This window comes from Adiantum capillus-veneris, chromosome 23 (assembly GCF_014529385.1).
Source record: "Adiantum capillus-veneris isolate H3 chromosome 23, ASM1452938v2, whole genome shotgun sequence".
NCBI lineage: Eukaryota > Viridiplantae > Streptophyta > Polypodiopsida > Polypodiales > Pteridaceae > Adiantum > Adiantum capillus-veneris.
In genome coordinates, this window is record NC_140953.1 from 48660257 (window position 1) to 48679770 (window position 19514).

Genomic DNA, 19514 nt, shown 5'->3' on the forward strand with positions numbered 1-19514 from the left:
TTGTATGTAACTCCCTCACATGAGCGTAGGATGATATTCCAATGTTGTGCACAAGTTGCATGCTACCAACGCTGCTCTACAATGACACACACAAGCACATGAAGCTCTTTATAGGCACACAAGGAGTGCATACAATGCTAGCCTCATGCATGAGAAACAAGCTACAAGCACAAATAAGCAAAGAATCGAGGTTGCGAGAAGCTTGCCAGAGCCACACATGAGAAACTTAGTAGGGCCAGCATGCAAAATCACTTGCAACAACAAACAATGCCAAGAAGTTGCAAGAAAAAGAGGGTGAAAAAAATTGGACCAGTCACCTTTGGTGTCTCCCACCAACTCACCTACTCAGCTTTTGCAAAATAGGACACATGTAGACTCTCTAGAGATGCACGACCTTTCTTAGTTCTGTGCTAAGGTCTCTTAGCAGGGTAGCTCTATGCATGCACTCCACAAAGGCCTCAAACGCCACTCGTTGGAGAACTCCCTACGAACATGTGCATAAAATAGCACTATCTACTAGATAGTGATAGTGCTATTTTATGCATGCACTCCACAAAGGCCTCAAACTCCACTTGTAGATTGGAGAACTCCCTATGAACATTGGTATAGAATTTACTAGATAGTGCTATTTTATGCATGCACTCCACAAAGGCCTCAAACGCCACTTGTAGATTGGAGAACTCCCTATGAACATTGGCATAGAATAGCCTTCACTGCCAATAAAAATCACATGGAAAGTATAAGCACGGGCTGATTACTTGGCATTGTGCACGTAAAGCCTTTGGTTCAGGCCAAGAAAAGCATTTTTGACGAGCAAGCAAGAAGCTGTCGACCTCTCCATAGCTGCAGTCCGTTGTTGTCACAGGAGACTTTGAAACTGAGCTGAACAAGCTTGAACACTTGATAGCAGCAGGAATGTAAATCTCTCTTATCCCTGCTTTTGCTGCATGGATGTTTCACATTCAAGGCAACATCAAGAGCACCATCATCTTCCTCCTCTTCAACAGCATGGGGTTTGCTGGCCAACCCATTGGACACACGATTGGATGCATCGTCACCCCCGTCAGCTCCACCTAAACAACCCTTTCCCCCCTCCTCTCTTCGTGCCCACAGAACCAAAGCGTGCATTGTCATCCTGTTCGTCCTCTTCGACCTCCCTCGGTGGTAGCCGAGGCGGTGCTGCAGCTCCTACATTCTTCTCATCTGCCATGAAGTCAAATGTGACCCGCTCCTCGTCAGCGCCTAAGGCTTCTTCTGGACAGCTGGCCAGCTATGCAAGTCGTCGTCATTGCTCGCCTTGTCGGAAGCTCCAACAGTGTAGTCCACAGCTGCGCCGCTCCTGCCAACCGGGCCCAACACCATCACCCGATCTCCTGCTTGCAGACAAAGCTGAGTGGAAGCGTACACTCCATGACACCACGTATCGAACTTACAAAGCATTACCAAGGAGCAACAGACCCTTTGACCTCAAAGGTTAGGCATGGACATCAGAGAATCATTAATTTTACCGTGCGTGCAGATGAACAATCCAGCATGGGTCTCCGCATTCTCATCTTTACTTTTACTGGTGCAGACTATGTCCTTCTACGGGAGATTTTGGCCTTAGCTGAGAATTTGATGCAGCCTGAGGGTGCTGAGGTATCAGAGAGCATTCATTTTCCTATATTTGTACACACTCTTTGTCTCAAAACATAATGAAGAGTATCGTATGAGAGTTGCATTCATGCAATAATTCTGACAAAGCATATCCTATTCAATTTTCTCATCAGACTATAGGTGCATAGTTTGTCTTAAAATTCTTCCATTAAATATACCTGGCATCAGCAGTTTGCCAGGTAATTTTTTACCTTCTCGAAGGAGATAGAATTCAAACGCATGCGTATCTGCATACTGGCATTATCAGCAGGAGTTTCTATCTCAAATCAACACAATCACTTTATTCTCCTATTTGTTGTGAAACATACATTGGTATGATAATTGAAATTTGCAGGTAAGACTAATGGATGTCTTAAAAGCATATGACATGGTCTTGCAAAAACATGCAATGGTACCAGTCACTCTCTTTTGTGCTGTTGTTGTGTTAGGTTATTTGACTTCTTTTCAGACAATATGTGGTTTGCCTTGTCTTAACATCTTCCTTTGTGCACCAGGATCCCGCAGAAGACACTTTCTATTACCGCATGCTCCTCAAGTTGAGCTTAAGCTCAACGAAAGACTGGTGGAAAAGGCTCAATCAAGAAATCGTAGTATGCATACATATTTACTTGAAGGATTGGTTAGTTTTGATGCTTCAGAACATCAAAGACACCTGAGTTCATTTCTTCTCCACATGCATTTGCTGCAGAAAAATGATCTGCTCTTAAAGGTCAATTCATTTCGGAATCACAAACTTCTCTTATCATACTGGTTGTTGTGGCGGTGCCATCATGAAAAGGGTGTTCCTCAGGAGAAAGGAAAAAAAAAGCTTAACATTTTGGAAGGAGAGAATGTCAAGAGCTGCAATGGGATTGCATCAAAGGAAGAAAACCAGCATGTTGTCACACCAACAGTTCAACAACCCAAAATGAAGGATGCTGGTGATAACCAGAATTCAGTGCCCTTCTACATGGGAGACTTACCGTTAGAAGTCAGTATGGGAAAACATAGGCTCGATGTTTGGCTCCTGTTTATAAAGTGCTATCATCAACATGACTAAGTCTTTCTGCAAACATGGATGTAGGATACAGTTCTTGTTATGGATATTGTCGAGGTACCTGTTTGGGCTTCCAAATCTTTGAGGGATTTCGACATCAAAGGTTCTGCTCCTGTGTTTCAAGCGTGGCAGAGGTATTCTGGCTCTTGTTTAAAGCAACCAAAATTGCTTTCACGCGATTTTATTCTCACAGTTGAAAATTTCGATGCATGCACACACTATCTTGTGGGTCTTGTCTTGCAACATCTAGCTTTAGGTCAAAGCTTCTTTTCTTGCTATTGCAGGATAGTTCGTCAGAGAAAGAAGAAGCGTTTGACAAGGGAGAGGAATGCTCAGCAATGGTGAGCCAAGCCCTTACTTTTCATTCTTCTCTTCTGTTTGTGATATGATGCATCTTTTACGTCCCTTTGTAAAATATCTGCTACATTGTGCTGACATTAGGGACCGCAGATTTCAGTAAACTTCGAAAAGGGAAGGAGCACAATGTAGTTCATATGCCATTCAATGCTTGATTTGTTGCAACAGACCTATCTGTCTAAGCACTCTTACAGAGTTTTTAGACGGAGTCTTCTACTACTCTTGTAGTGTAAACATATGGTGGCTCATTGCAATGTAAAAAATTGCTGGAAATACGTGAGGTTGAAAATCATACTCAATGCCTATCATTAGGATCCTGGAGGCTTATCTTGGCTTCTATCTTATCTTATTTACTTGAATTATTATTTTGTTTGTCCCCTCCCGAATCTCTTGAAGCAAGCAACGAGCAAGACCTAGGGCTGCCAAGACAATGCACGGCAAGTGTGAGACGGGTCAAAACTAGTGGGCCATGGAGGTTGCTTGTGTTTGTCAGTTCGAGCCAGTTGGCACTAAGATTCAAGGTGTGTGCGGCAATTTATGAGGTCTAAACAGCCTTTTAAACCTCTATAATTTTTAACTCAAATTGCTTGCTGGAAAGTTACCAAGTAGGGAGGTTGATGTTGAGCTACGTTTTTAGTCTGGTGGTATGGTTCAAGAGGGGATAGTGGGAGGTGTCACAGTGATACACCGACTGCTAGTGTAACCAGCAAGCCATTGACAAGGTGTAGAATCAGTGCAACAATCACCGAATTGAAATAGAAAGATGTGTGAGACAAACTGCTTTGCTGAATGATTGGCCTTCATTGTCATCACATCATTTATAGCATACGGACCAAGAAGCACGCATGTTATGTACAAATAGGTCCATAGAGCACACCGTGTATGCCGAGCTCGGGGGTGGAGTCCACACGAGATTGAAGAGGCTTACATGGCCACTGAGGTGTGTAACCAACACACTGTAGGCTTTGGATTCTTGCGTAGTCATAGAGTAGAAGATATGTCGACATTAGAGTTTTGTTAGCATACAAATGATAAGGCTAGGTCTTGTGATTCACATTATTAGATTAAGGTTGAAAGGCTTTCGACTCAAATTTTCAAGGGTGGAGGAGGATATCTCCATTAGCAATCCTCCAATACACATAAAGAATATATTTGGAATGCCTTCTAACTATAATAAGCATTGATTGTGAGAGCTTCAAAAGTGTGTTAGCATAAAAATATACAAAGTTAGTTGTAATTGACTCCTTGAACAATGGCAGCATGATAAGGTCTTCAAACTTAGACCCTCGGTCAAGGCGTCAAAGTTGGAATGCACATTGAAACAATCAAAGGCACTTTGGTAACAATTTAAAGGTAGCTATGGCTACCTAAGGGTAGTATTATAGAATTTTGGTACCTAGGCTCCTTGGTAGACTCACATCCAAGAGAAACTCGATAGTCACTTATTGGAGTGCTCACATGCAAGGGATTAACTGGGGACTAACTCAAATAAGTGACTACTCAACTTGTCTCTTAGATGTGAGTCTACTGATGGGCCTAGGTGGCCATGCACAAACCACCTTTTGATCAAGATTCTATTATACCCTTAGATAGCCATAGCCACCTTTAAATTGTTACCCAAATGTCTTTAATTGTCTCATTGGGCGACGCTTTGACTGAGGGTCTAGGTTTATAGATCTTGCCGTGCTTCTGTAGCCCAAGCGAGTTAAATTCAACTGGCTTAACTTCTTTGAAGCTAGCATCTCTTTAATGCTAACATGTTGTCTTGGTAGCATTTCTAGTTGCACATGCCTATGCCAAAAACTAAGCAAGTTCTCCACCTTGTGAATCATAATCAAAAGGAATTTGGGATGGATGAAATTCTCAGTAGCTCTTGGGTCAAAGAAGATCAGGGCTTTCAAGCCGTTGATTTTACCATAAGCTCTGCACAATTCATTTGAACTTTCAAGACTAATGCCATAAATATTAGGTACAAGCCAATGGCAGGTCTAGCTCTCTTAGCTTGAGGTGGCCCTGGAGATCTACCTGCTCTTGGAGCTGGAGGTTGCTCTGCTCGTTGAGGACAAGAATTGTAAGGATGCCCTCTCTGAAAACATTTAAGGCATCTGCCTTCTTGTAACAGGGTTTCTCGTTGACGGTGTGTCAAACGAGGCCATTTAGGGTTGACTTTCGCGAAATGCCTGGGGCGCATTGCTCCGCCAAGAAAATCAACATGAAAAAGACACTCGAAGGTAGATGTCGGGAAACGTTTGGTTGTAGTCTTCCATGGTCTCCGTGGCAAGCATTTTCAAGTTGCCCCATTCTGACAAGATCTGGACTTCAAATAGGGAGGCCATATAATTTCGTGGCAAAATAGTCTTGAAAGCTTGCCAAGTCCTTGGAGCATGCGGTTGGGTCGCAATTCACCACTGCATAGCATTATGGCTGATCTGGATGGCGCCTTTATTTGTCTTCATAGGCCACTAATAAATCCTGATACTCGCAATCAACATCTTCATGTTTCCAATGCATGTCTTCAATGATGCGATCTGTCATGTCGAAGAATTTATGACGGCAAATATCCAAGCTAGGATTCCTTTATGTCGAGGTGGTTGAGCGCGCACATCAATTACCCTCTTGTAGGTGCACCACAACTGTAACCCCTGGTATAAAGTGTTTTCATTTCCCACGCTCAAGGCGCTTGGTCCTACACGTAGTGGTAGGTCCTGCAGTTCCTTGAGTGAGAGAAGCGTCCTTGGGCAAACGCTACAACACACACTCAAACGCTCACAGAGAGATTTTTTTTTTCAAAGATTAGCGGATTAGTGCAAAATCACAAAGCTCTGATACCAATGTCAGAGCAATGGAATTGAAATGGTGAAGATCTAGGTTTAACACTTCCGCAAATCGTTTTTTTTCTTTCCTTGCATTAGTGACCCCTTTTAGCTTGAATGATGGTTCCTTTTACTTTTCCCTAAAGAGGGAGAATGAGAGTGCGGTAGAGATGTGTAGAGGGAGAGAGAAAGATTGAGAAGAGAATAATGGGGTCCCAACCAACCCTCTCAAGGGCCCCCCACACCGTTGCCGATGTGGCATTTGCTTTAGATTGCGTAAATGGAATGTACACACATGAAATACCTCAAGTGCAGACTCTAGTGACTCGAATGACGATTGTTGCCGCGGTAACTCCTCAAATGAGGCACCTCCGGGGTTGATTTGATGTACCTTTGGATCCGTCTCGATGTGGGATTGCTGATGGCCTCCAAGGGGTAGATTTGGGGCTGAATTGCGCTCCCGATGTGAGAGGAATGAAGGGCTGAAAACGCAGATCTCAACGATGGCGATGACGGCAGCAATGGAGCACTCGATGCCAGCGAGGGAATGGCCGAGGGAGGCTCCATGGGCTGCCGAAGTACTGAACCGCAATGGAGATGGCTAGCGATTGCAGATCCGAGCCAATCCAGCGAGGGAAGGGCTAGAACTGAAAATGCTAGGGCTGATCTAAAGAAGAGGGTAGCGCTAGGGCTGTTCTGGCGAATGAAAGGGGAATTGCTGAGGCTGATTGCTGATACTGAAAACGTTAGGCTGATCTTGAGAGGCTGATTTTGAGCAAAAACGCTGGGTTGATCTGCTCCTAGAAAACTCTTGCCCTCTTGGTCCCTTTATAGGTGAGATTTGTAGGTTATAAACTTCTTTAGGCTTAGGTAGGGCAAACTGTCCACCACACCCAACTTGGACATAGCAGTACTAAGAGAGGAAATACTCCCTCTATACTCCTTCAGCCATAACCTACTAAAATAGGGGCTAATGTGAGGAAATAGGGGAAACAATGTAATATATGCCCATAGGGCTTAGTGGAAAATTAGGCTAAGGCTGGGGAAAAATACTTCTAGCTTGTAGGAGCCTATATGCCCATGGAATGAGCCAACACCCAGAGCTAAACATGGCTAGAAGTTCTCGGCATGAGAAAACTACCTTACTCTGGCTGGGCACAGCCTCAAAACAGCTCACTCCCTACTACATGTCCTTGAGAGATAGCGGGATTGACTGGACGAATCCAGAGAGACGCCATAACTCTAACATGGCTTGTGCCATATCATGTGTATAGGATGGATTCGGTGAGGGACTAACATTGGTATCAGAGCTTCTTCTTGCTAGGACATTCGAGATGGAAACATGCAAAAAACCATCAGATCTCATGAGGCCGTGATAGCCTAGTCTGATATGCTCTCTAAATGGCTGCATAGGGCAGTATGGGCCACTACTAGCAAGAGAGGAGAGCACATGCTAGCCAATGGTGGAGTCTATGTTAAAATTTTTTCCTCGTTCATTTCAGTTTGCATATAGAATCTCATGTGTGGAGATTGATGCCAGTAGTTGCCAAATGGATGCTGGGTGTGTGTTGATTTTAGCCTACCTCTATGTATCCGTTCGCCAACGAGGATGCCCTCCGGAAGCCCCTCCTAGGACACATAAATCCTCCGTACACAATCGGGTGCGGAGTCTCGGATTTCGTGGTGTGGGCTTCGCAGAGGAGAATTATTTATGTATCCCACTTTGACCTTTGCGTACTGCATACATGCATCCCACTGCACTTTGAGCACCGACAAAAGATTTCATTCATGGTCCCCATTTGTTGCAGCACTATCATCGTTATTAGCACTCTTACAGATTGTTCACCTCCCACTCTTGTAGTGTAATGCAGCATTAAGGAGGCAACTCTGGAATTAAGGAAGGATGGAAGTAGGACATAATTGTACATTGTAGTGGTTTAAAGCTTGGCGTTTCTCTATTATTGACAGAATTGCAATTTATTGATCTCTGGCTAGTTTAACTCAAAATAAAAAACGCATGCCATGTTTGTGTCGGACGCCCTTGCCTTAGAACAAAATTTGTGCTTTACTCTGCCTTGGTCCCATAATTTTTGGATAATATGACTGCGTTGCCTTGTATTTTCTGGCAGTATAAGCTCAACTGATTGCTGTACTTGCACAAAGACCAACTTGCTAGGTCTAACACTGCAGGAAACAAGCTGTTTGTTTCAATGAGAAGAAAGTTCTTGCAAGATATCTGGGACATATGCGACATCTTCCATCTCAAAGATTGATTGAAGCAAACCTGTGGCATGAGAAGTACGCCAAAACATCCACTTATCCTTAATCCCAATGTGTTGTTCTGAGTTTCCGTTAAGTTCTTGCAAGATGGGGCATTGTTTGTGGTCACGTGTAAAAGCAAGCATCTCATAGCTCACTGTGTGTGTGCGCACTTTCAATCTATGCTATTGTATCTCAGCAGATACCTAATCTTACTATCCATCTGATTTCTCTATTTGTTTTAGCGGCTTATTTTCATTCAGTTTTTGTGCCATTGAACTACGACAAAACGTTTAAGATTCAAAGAATTGACGCTTCATTATTTTATGTTCACAGTTTGCTCCAGAAAACATGCTTTACATTGTGGAGAAGACATTCTCACCTCATGAGAGAACTGTGCAAAGCTGGAAACTTATTTCATGAGAAGAAGCTTTGCGTTTTGATATTGATGGCCTGGAGAAAGTATCTCTTATCCTTGAAGGTAATCTATGGTTTAGCTTTAGGTCTATCATAGATTACCTTTAGGTCTATTGTGCTCACCTGTGATATGTGATTAAGCTGAATTTTGCTTCTCAGGAGCTTTGCAAGGATTTGTGCAAGGGTCGGGCACTCTGGGGGTGGAGAAAGTCTACAGGCTTCAGGAAGCATGCCACTCAAGCTGTTAGTTTGTTGGTCTCTAAGCTGTTCTGTTACTGTTGAGCAATGTTGAACCACTATACTAGTTATGTGGATGTAAAGCAAACTGACATCTTCCTATGACAGATAGATCACAGGTTATGTTTCACAAGGAAAAGGTATTTGATGCAATGGAGATCAAGGTGACTTAAAAGGCTTTATATTCTGCCACTTTCTTTTTTGCCTGAGAAAAATAGTTGAAATTACATGGTTCTTTCAGGTTACAAAATGCAAAGAAACACAAAGATGCGCTCTATCATTGTAGGAAGTATCATCAAATTCACGTTGTCTCTTCTTGCTTCCAAGGTTAATCCTTGCGACTAATTAAGAAACAAGCATCAATAGAGTTGCAAGCTAGAGCAGATCTGTATGTGTGTGTTGAGAAAGAGGAAGCTGAAAAGACCTATGAGACCAAAAAATTGCATCATGTTCATTGATTCAAATATTTATTACGAAAGACCAAGGCAAAAATCTTAAAATGTGAACAAATAAGTGAATAACTAGAGCCAATTGGTAGCATATTACACAAACCCGGATCTCTGAAGTAGGGTGTCATGATAAGTACTATCACATAAACTCTCTCTTGGGCTGCTGGATCATGGCATCTGACTCCTCAAGAACCTTGTATGGGTTCCTCTATGCCTCTTAGTAATGGCCTGGATGCACTGATGGTAGATATGGCGTTGACACGATCTGCAAGAGGACAAGGTTGTCCAAGAGAGTCCCATGTAACTTGAGGGCCAGTCTAGCATAACGATGACCTAGAATCGCCTACAAGCCATGTAATAGACTGATCTAGTAAGTGCATCTGCCATCAACCACAACTAGTGTAGCTCCCAAGTCCGCTATAATGACCTCATGTGGCACTATGGTCTTCCATCGAATTACCTAGGAGGCTCTCCATCCATCATACATGTGGCCAGACTGACTGCCATGGTATCGACTAGGTCTTTCAATCTGTACCCCATACAACAATGTGGATGCTACCATTGTATCAAACAACCATAGCTTACTGTGGGTCTCGTCAATTTGCACCAATGAGCATCGGCTCCAAGCTTGCAAGGGCTACATATTATCTTGGCAATCTATCTAGGAGGAACCTTGTGTTCACATGTGTGGTAGAGGATATTGAAGTAGGACTACCTTTCCAATATCACCCGACATAGAGGGTGTAGGAATAGCCAATGTCGAGGGAGAATGGATAGGATGTAGAGGGTGAAGAGGAATTAATGAGCAGGATAGGAGAGGTAGCAGTAGTGACAAGGGGTGGAGGTGCTAGGAGAGGCTGAACAATTAAAATACCTGGGAATAGATCAATACCATCATGAGGTAGAAGCTCCAATAGAGTCAAGATCAATCTAGTCTCATCACAAAGAGCATCGTGGGAGCAAATAATATCCTCCAATGAAGGATCCCATAACAGAAATCCTTTTGAGAGAGAGACATAACGAGAATAGATCATCTCTTTGGGTTTAGCATCCAAAGTCCTCTTCTGTGAAGACAAAAATACAACCATGAGATGCAATCTAGAATGCTGCCATCTGGTGATGACATATTTCCAAAACACACTGCATCTCTTACGCACCAAGTGCTGTATATGCTCGTGCAAGTCGGGCCTCTGATGTCTCTCGCCTAGATAACTGTGGCCATTTGGCGAACATCCCCAGATATACGTGCCCCTAAGAGCTTCCACACGGTCCTCACCAAAAGTGAATCGTTAATTCACAGATCATAATGATCTTGGAATTGCTAGGAGGCCGAGTGCACTTGAGTGCACAATGTAAGCCTCTATTGCATTTTTTGCATAAAACCGATGCTCCTAATCTCTGTCGAGAAAGGCTTTTGCCATTTTTTGCAGTTCCCACATACGGCGCCAAGAGTTTTGGGAGCCCGACAATATGGCCAAGCGAAATTTTGAGCAACAAAATTACCCCGTCGGTGCCTGGACATCTTATGCCAAAGAATATTTGTTTGTATTTGGGCCAATTTTTTTTAATGGGGAGAGCATTGGTTAAGTTGCAAAGGTCTATGGGTTTTTCCAAAAGCATTATTCAAAAGGGAAATTGAAAGGGTACCTTTTGGTTGTGCCTGCTCGTGGGAAAGAAAGGGGACGGAAGAGTCACTTGTCTCTTTGCGGGGTGCATGAGGGCATCTGCAAGGAGGAGGGCGACCCTGCTGCTTGCTCATCAGACAGGACTTGATTCAGTTGGATACGAAGAGGACATGGATACAGCCTCCACATGAGCTAGGTACGAAGACGACTTTCTATAGAGAGCATCTTCTTCAACTCACGGAGGATGGTTTTGTGGTCAGACCAGGATACATGGATACTCATCTATTCCACGAGATACGATGTGCTATTGGTCAGATACGCACATCCTCACATCAGCTAGAGATCAAGACAGGCAGATTTAGAGTACCCGCTGAGTCGAGGATTTGTCAGGTGTGCCAAATAGAGCCAGAGACAGAGCTACATTACATATGTCACTGCCCAATATACTATGAGATACGAGGCCGCTTTCAGTGTCTATTTAGAGAGGGTTTTGGGCCACTTTCTAGAGTCATGAGATACCAGGATCAGAGATGCCTCGGATTATACTTACTGGAGATTCGCAAACAAAGAGAGGACCTCTTGAAGAGGGGCACAATGAGAGAGATCCAGCGACAGTGGAAGATTACAGATTTCTTTCAGTCACAGACAGAGGAGTGGCACGACATAGGAGCTGTCCCAGATAGTGATTATATGTATATAATGCCTCGACTGTCAGAGAGCTCCATTGTATCAGCTCACCCTTTGTATTCCCTTTGCATCAACTTTCACCCCACCCCTACCCACTATTTTCTTTTCAGTTCTTTGTACTTTTTGTACCCAGACCTGGTATTAGATTTACCACATGTAACCTTTTCGTCTCATAGGTCATTTTGGCCTTTTGAAGACGTTAATATTACATTTCATCTCTCTCTCTCTCTCTCTCTCTCTCTCTCTCTCTCTCTCTCTCTCTCTTGCTGGGCCGAGATTTTCTTTGAGAAGAGCAGCAGAGACTAGACTGACTAGAGCTTATGCGCCTTTGGGAGGACTAGAGAGGATGTGTTTGCAGGTTCAGTTTTAGGAACCTAGGACAAAGCTATGGCTCTTTGATACTTTGGTTGCATCTACTATGCTATATGGGGTGTAGGTTTGGGGACCTTCTGTAGGCCAGGATGGTTGGAGACGTATGAAGAGGCCCTTGGTATCTATGATCTCTTGGCTGTTTAGAGCCAAGGCGTCTGTACCACATGATATCATTCGAGTGGAGTTAACTGCTTCCCCTATGGAGATTGAGGCGCTTACCAGATTAGTCTCCTTTGTACACAGTCTATGGGATACTACCAGAGACAGATATGCCAGGCTGGCCCTAGAGTCCTCCAAACAGCTAGCTCTAAAGGGGGATACATCATGCTGGTATGCACAGATGACATCATGGTTTCAGACACATGGCTTCACCATGGACAAATATCCTGCTATCTGTTGGTATCCCTCTAAATCTGCCAGTCTCAATCTCGAGCTGATGTGAGGATGTGCGTATCTGGCCAATGGCACAACGCAAGCCATGAGAAAGATGTGTGTCCATATAGCTAGGTCGAATCACAAACCCATCCCCTGTGAGGTGGAGAAGATGCTCTCTATAGAAAGCCATCTTCGTGCCCAACTCCTGTACCGGCTCTATCCATGTCCTCTTCGTGTCGAGCTGGATCAGATCCTGATGAATGACTCTAGTAATCTCCACCCGTGTCAGAGACATCAAGGGTGCCTGTAGAGAGTACTGAAAAGGAGGCAGCACCGCTATTGGCATTCTCATAGATCGAGCATTGGAGCTAGGGAGATCTAGACGCCCGCGATTGAGGAGAGGAGCTACACAACATCGACGGAGACTACAACAGAGGATTCGAGCCATACTCTCTCGACGTCCAGAGTGCAGATGGGGATGGATCCCCACCATCTCCCCCCCCCAAACCCCCCCCTTCTTCCCGAGTGCAGATGGGGATGGATCCCCACCATCTCCCCCCCCCCAAACCCCCCCCTTCTTTCATTGTAGTACACTGTATTTTGTTTCAATTCCTTTTGATTCCGGACATGGTATCAGATTCACTATGTTGTAATGGCTTGGTCTCATAGGTCATTTTGGCCTTTTGAAGACGTTAATATATCATTTCATTTATATCATCTCTCTCTCTCTCTCTCTCTCTCTCTCTCTCTCGTCGCCCCTACTCGGCAACAAATTCTCTCTCCCCTCTCCTTGTATGAAAGCATTAGGGTCGCCCTCCTATCTGCAGCACTCGGTAGCAAATTCTCTCACACACTAATGTCGTTAAATGCTGCAGTGTTTCTTTCTCCTCGGATCTCCTCCCTCCTACTCGGCCTCAGACTAGTAGCGAGTAGAGCTCTTCCTTCTCTCTCTCGGTTCTCTTGCTCCTCCCTCTCTCTCTCTCTATTCTCTTTCCTCTGAATGCTACATAAATTCCTTCTTTCTCACCTTGGCCTTGGCAACAAATTCTCTCTCTAAGTTCGACTGTAAATCCTCTCTCTCTCTCAACTCCTTGCTATGGCAGGTCGAAACTCTTTCCCTCCCACCACTTCTTGCTAGACTTCCCTCTCTCAAAACTCCTGCAAACTCCCTCCTCCTCTATGCTCGGACTGCAGGTTTGCAGGGAATTCTCTCTCTCTCTCTCTCTCTCTCTCTCTCTCTCTCTCTCTCTCTCTCTCTCTCTCTAAATTATGCGGTACAGAGCGAGAGACAGAGTTACATTACATATGCCACTGCACTGTGTATTATGAGATACGAGGGCGCTTCCATTGCTTATATAGGGAGGGCTTTGGACCCCTAGATAGAGTCATGAAGTATGAGGATCAGAGATGCCTTGGCTTATATCTACTTGAGCTACAGCGGCATAGGGATAGTCTGTTGAGGAAACATGGGACACGACAGTCACAGAGACTTCACAGATTTCTTTGGATCGGGAAAGCCGGGAGAGCAGCAACCAGCGCAGAGTTGTGCCCGCGTGCATACCAGAGGCACCCTCATTGATAGGGCGATTGAGCTTGGGAGGTCGAGGCGACCACGACCGAGACACAGGAGCACACTCCATAGACAGAGACTTCAGCAGAGGATCAGGGACATCCTAGCTCGACATCCGGAGTGTCATTGAGAACTTACTCTACACTTCATTTTCACTGTCACTACTCACTTCTCATTTTTATTTTTTGCATTCAGTACCTTTGTACTTTTGTACTTTTGTATTCAGACATTGTACTAGTTTCACCACTTTGTATCAGCTGGTCTCATAGGTCATTTTGGCCTTTTGAAGACGTTAATATATCATATCATATCATATCTCTCTCTCTCTCTCTCTCAGCTTCGTTCTGCGCTGCCTCATTGATGGGGCAAAGGCGCGGAAGAAGAGGCTTTACTACTGCTTTGTGGATTTTCGCAAGGCCTTTGACACAGTCCCACGCGAGAGACTCTTCCAGCGCCTTCACAGCATTGGGGTACCAACAGAGATGATTTGGGCCATATATGCTCTCTACGAGAGGGTGACGGGTCGAGTTCGTTGCCCAGGCGGTTTTTCAGAGACCATTGCTAGCACCATTGGTGTTAAGCAAGGATGCCCACTCTCCCCGACACTCTTTGGGCTCTACATCGACGAGATCTCCGACTACATACTGCGAGCAGGAGGAGAGGGGAGCGACTTGGCAGGTACTCCGGTCCACATCATGTTATATGCTGATGATATTGTGTTGATTTCAGAGTCACCCGAGGGCTTGCAACGCCATCTTGAGGCCTTGGACGAATTCAGCACACACAGGGGGTTGACTGTGAACCTTGGCAAAACCAAGGTTATGATCTTTCACACATCCAGTGCAGTGAGGAGCGCTGCCACCTTCACAGCAGCAGGAGGACAGGTTGATGTAGTCACCTCCTACGTCTACCTTGGCATCACATTCACCAGCCTACCAGGACCCTTCACTATGAGGCAGGCTACTGCTGACAGGCTCACCTGAGGATATGCAGCTCTGGCCATGCTAGAGCGGAGATGCCACCAGGCACACTTTCAGGAGCCCCGCACGAAGGGGTGGCTTTTCGACACCTTAGTCACCCCGGCCTTGATGTACTCGGCGGCAGTATGGCACCAGGATTGATAGCTGACCAGTGGACACAGCTTGAGAGGCCACAGGTATGTATGATCTCACGCTTGCTCCGCAGCAAGAAGACAGTGCCACATGACATTATTAGAGCCGAGGTCGCCACACCACCTATGGTTGTAGAGGCACTATTCCAGACAGTCTGCTTCATCCAGAGGATGAGAGAGCTACCTCCTGACAGACTTACTCGTAGAGCATTTGAGGCAGCTATACAGCTATCAGAGAGTGGGCATGAGAGAGCATGGTACTCACAGGTCAGAGCATGGTTTGAGGGACACGGTCTTGACATGGAGAGCCTACCACCATTCCAGTACGACCCCCACTCACCATATGTTCACCTCTCTCGCAGTGAGAGGAACTTGGTATTGAGACAGGATCTGTGGCAGCTATACACTAGGAGAGTCTGGGAGTCACCTGGCTTGGGGACGAGGATGTCAGATTACAGAGACCAGTTTCTCACCATATTGTGTGGGGGGTTCATACAGAGACCACGCTACATGGACACATATATGCCACATAGCTCACGGGTGGCGATTGGTCAGCTGAGAGTGGCTTCACACAGGTTAGAGATTGAGATCGGGAGACATACTGGTGTTCCCAGGGAGGAGCGAGTCTGCAGATCCTGCACAGAGGAGGTGGAGAGTGAGGAGCACTTTGTATGTAGATGCAGAGCATACACTGAGATCAGAGGCAGGTATGAGGCCTTATTCAGAGGACAGCCCACTCTCCGAGAGATCATGGACTCTCGAGATTAGAGACAGCTCGAACGTTTCTTACTAGAGATACAGAGCCATCGGGACACACTACTACAGCCACACACAGCTACACAGACAGAGGGGAGACAGTCGCAGCTCACAGACTTCTTTCAGAGGATTGCCGCCCCTCCCTCACCAGACACTCAGAGGGGAGTGACACTCCCACAGGCGGAGGTGAGCCGAGCTAGACGACGACCACGAGTCACAGGCTACAGGGGCGCGAGCTCCCACCACCGACAGATCGAGGAGATCCGAGCCCGGGAGCGCCGTGCCACTGAGGAGCGAGTGGCTCAGATGAGGGCCGACCCGACAGCTTTCATCCGGGTAGCCTTGGCACCAGATCCGCCCATGTACCACATCTTACATCCCCCCATTAGTACAGGATGGAGCTAGATAGCTTGATGCATTCTCATGATTGTACTACCTTGAGCATATAGACATGCATATACCCCTAGAGATAGAGCTCCATCCCTCCTCAGATACTCCACTACCTACATTCAGTTCAGTTTTGTATCAGTTTTGTTTCATTTGTCTTTCCGATAGACGGATGACATACACACCATGTACATTTGATTTGTCTCATAGGCCGATTTCGGCCTGACATAGACGTTAAAAATCTTTCTTTCTTTCTTTCTTTTCTCTCTCTCTCTCTCTCTCTCTCTCTCTCTCTCTCTCTCTCTCTCTCTCCCCTTCTCGGAATTTTGCAACAAAGGGATGGAGATTCTCTCTCTTTTATTCTCAACAGAGAGCAATGCTGGAAATACGGTTGCAGGGATGCACACAGAGCTTGGAGAAGATGAAGAAGCTCAAGGCACACAACAGAGAGTATATTGCTCAGTGCACAATGGAAAGATAAGTTAGCCCTAGAATGATGGGCGTATATATAATGCATGGGGGAAAAAACCTCCTAGCAAGGGAAAAAATGCCCTGCCAGTCCTATGTGTATTCACACACATCACTACCACATATATGGTAACTAATCCCCTGGCAGGTCGAAACTCTCTCCCTCCCTCCACTTCTTGCTAGACTTTCCTCTCTCAAAACTCCTGCAATTTCCCTCCTCCTCTATGCTCGGACTTCCGAGCAGGTTTGCAGGGAATTTTCTCTCTTTGATTTTCAATGGAGAGCCTCTCTCTCTCTCTCTCTCTCTCTCTCTCTCTCTCCTTTTCGGAATTTTGCAGCAAAGGGATGGAGATTCTCTCTCCTTTATTCTCAACAGAGAGCAATGTTGGAAATAGGGTTGCAAGGATGCACACAGAGCTTGGAGAAGATGAAGAAGCTCAAGGCACATAATAGAGGGTATATTGCTCAGTGCACAATGGAAAGATAAGTTAGCCCTAGAATGATGGGTGTATATATAATGCATGGGGGAAAAAACCTCCTAGCAAGGGAAAAAATGCCCCGCCGGTCCTAAGTGTGTTCACATACATCACTACCACATATATACATATATGGTAACTAATCCCCTGGCAGGTCGAAACTCTCTCCCTCCCTCCACTTCTTGCTAGACTTCCCTCTCTCGAAACTCCTGCAAACTCCCTCCTTCTCTATGCTCGGACTGCAGGTTTGCAGGGAATTCTCTCTCTCTCTCTCTCTCTCTCTCTCTCTCTCTCTCTCTCTCTCTCTCTCTCTCTCTCTCTGTGAGATACCAGGATCAGAGATGCCTCGGATTATACTTACTGGAGATTTGTAAACATAGAGAGGACCTCTTGAAGAGGGGCACAATGAGAGATCCAACGACAGCGGAAGGTCACATCTTTTAGTCACAGACACAGGAGTTCGAGCAGCCCCCACAGCATAACAACACCAGAGGTACCAGAGGCATACTGCTTGTTCGGGTAATAGAGTTGGGGCGGTCCCATTGCCCACGAATGAGAGGGCCCTCTCGATATCGACGCAGACTGCGACAGAGGATCCATACCATACTAGCGCGACATAGGAGCCGTCCCGGATACAAATGCATATGTAGATGATGCCTCGATTGTTAGAGAGCTCCATTGTATCAGCTCACCCTTTGTCTTCCCTTTATATCAGCTTTCACCCCACCCCTACCCACTATTTTCTTTTTAGTTATTTTTTTTTTTCCCGAGAAAAAGATCCTTCTATTAGTTAATGAAAACTACCCATAGGGCTACAACCTCCTCTGCAAGAGAGGGCTACAACAAGCATGATGGGGAGACTCTCCCAATGAAAAAACAGCATATATACAATGAGGCTAAATTAGGAGATGGGAGGAGGGAAGAGCCACACAGGTGGACAGTAGTGCCATCTGAGCACCCCCTGGACTATGGTGTAGAAAGGCCCAGGGCGCCAAAGTCGAAGGAAAGCCTCGCGGCGCTCCCGCATGCGGTCGGAGCTGCCCTGTAGTCAAGCTGTCCTTTGAGAGTATGGATCAGCTCTAGCCAAAAGTCACGAACAGTCTCTGCTGGCGGCACAGGGCGAGCCTCAAAGATGCGGAAACAGCTCCCTACCGCTGTGCCTTTGTGTGCGACCAGCCAGTGAAACAAGGTGACTCGCCTCGGCTGTCTGGAGTCCCACAACCTCTCCCAAAAGTCTGCCAAGAACTCGACGGTGAGACCCTCCTCCTGCCAATGACGTGCTGCAGCGGGGAGGGCCTCTCTCTGTGCTGCTAGTATGTGCCGTCCAAGCCGAACAGTGTACTGAAAGAAGGGGACTCCTGGGTGGTCTGCAGAAGAGAAGGGGTCCCTCCATAGCCACTCACCAGGATCCCACTGTACTCGTGCCAGTGGACAGCACTCCCAAGCCCAAAGCCTCCAGTGGCCAGTCTCAAGAGCTGCTGGGTCAGGGTCTATGACGCAAGTCCTCCGACAGATGCCCACAACTCGGATCCTCTGAAAACAACACTCTGCTACCTGCGGGGCCTCTACTGCAACTCGCTGTAGTCGTCCCCCACCTTGAAGCTCGAAGAACAAGGCTGGGACAGTCTCTGAGCAGGCCCTGACTAAAATGGGAACCTCCAGTCGTGTGAAGGCTCCCATCCACCGAGGTGCTACTGGCTCGAGATGCGTGAGCCACTCAGCTGGAACTGACTCTGAGATGTCCTGACACATGCTCTGCACCCCTGTCATGCCCTGCAGCTGGAAAACTTGTACCTCCTCTGACAAACCTGTGAACTCTAGCCAGTCACCTAGAGAGCGCGCTGGACCTGCTGCCATGGGACCCCAGGAAACATGAGGTCGACTACCAACCAAGTGGCCTCTCTGAGTGCTAACCATGGGGTTCCAGACGAGGGGCTGCCGTAGGCGCTCCTCCGTGCACATCGGATGTCGCTGCTCCAGGCCACGTCGTAGGAGCTCCCAAGAACGAAGCAAACTCACAGCGAAACGGTCCTCCAGTCTCCTGCTCAAACCAACTCGGCGCATCTTTGTAAAGATCCATCTGGTCGAAGGTTGCCAAGGGCCTCCTGATTGAGACACCCTGGCACGAAGCCTCTGCAACAAGAACTCCTTCCAGGGCTCCTCACCTGGAAGAAGTCCTCTGACTATGAACTTCCCTAGAAGGGCTCTGCTGTGCTGTGCTGGATCAATGATCCCAAGCCCTCCCTGAGAACAAGGAAGCGTGATGACCGACCAAGCCACCTTGGTTCGGGCCATCTGAGTGTCACGTCCTGACCAAAGGAAGTTCCTAATCAGCCTCTCTACCTGGCTGATACAAGAACTCGAGAAGATCCAGCAGGAGGTGATGTACCACATAGTCGCCAACAACACCTGGTTGGCAACTACTACTCTACCAGCCAGCGACAGACGTGCTGAGCTCCAATG

At 46.3% G+C, this 19514-nt stretch overlaps 1 protein-coding gene across 6 annotated transcripts in view; it reads left to right on the top strand.

Annotated features, from left to right (window-relative positions):
- Positions 1-759: 759 nt before the first annotated feature.
- The window catches only part of LOC147427753 (uncharacterized), a 159536-nt gene continuing 140781 nt past the window's right edge, over positions 760-19514 (top strand). For 4 of the 6 annotated variants that reach the window (XM_086497598.1, XM_086497599.1, XM_086497603.1 and 1 more), the window contains exons 1-12: positions 760-1473; positions 1574-1638; positions 1991-2047; positions 2151-2246; positions 2345-2626; positions 2720-2826; positions 2977-3033; positions 8053-8160; positions 8458-8602; positions 8698-8781; positions 8884-8939; positions 9017-9102. In XM_086497598.1, coding sequence (XP_086353724.1) covers positions 948-1473; positions 1574-1638; positions 1991-2047; positions 2151-2246; positions 2345-2626; positions 2720-2826; positions 2977-3033; positions 8053-8160; positions 8458-8602; positions 8698-8781; positions 8884-8939; positions 9017-9102 — 1669 coding nt within the window. In that variant the 5' untranslated portion in view covers positions 760-947. The remainder of the gene's footprint in view (positions 1474-1573; positions 1639-1990; positions 2048-2150; positions 2247-2344; positions 2627-2719; positions 2827-2976; positions 3034-8052; positions 8161-8457; positions 8603-8697; positions 8782-8883; positions 8940-9016; positions 9103-19514) is intronic. The other 2 variants (XM_086497601.1, XM_086497600.1) reach the window with 2 other exon arrangements.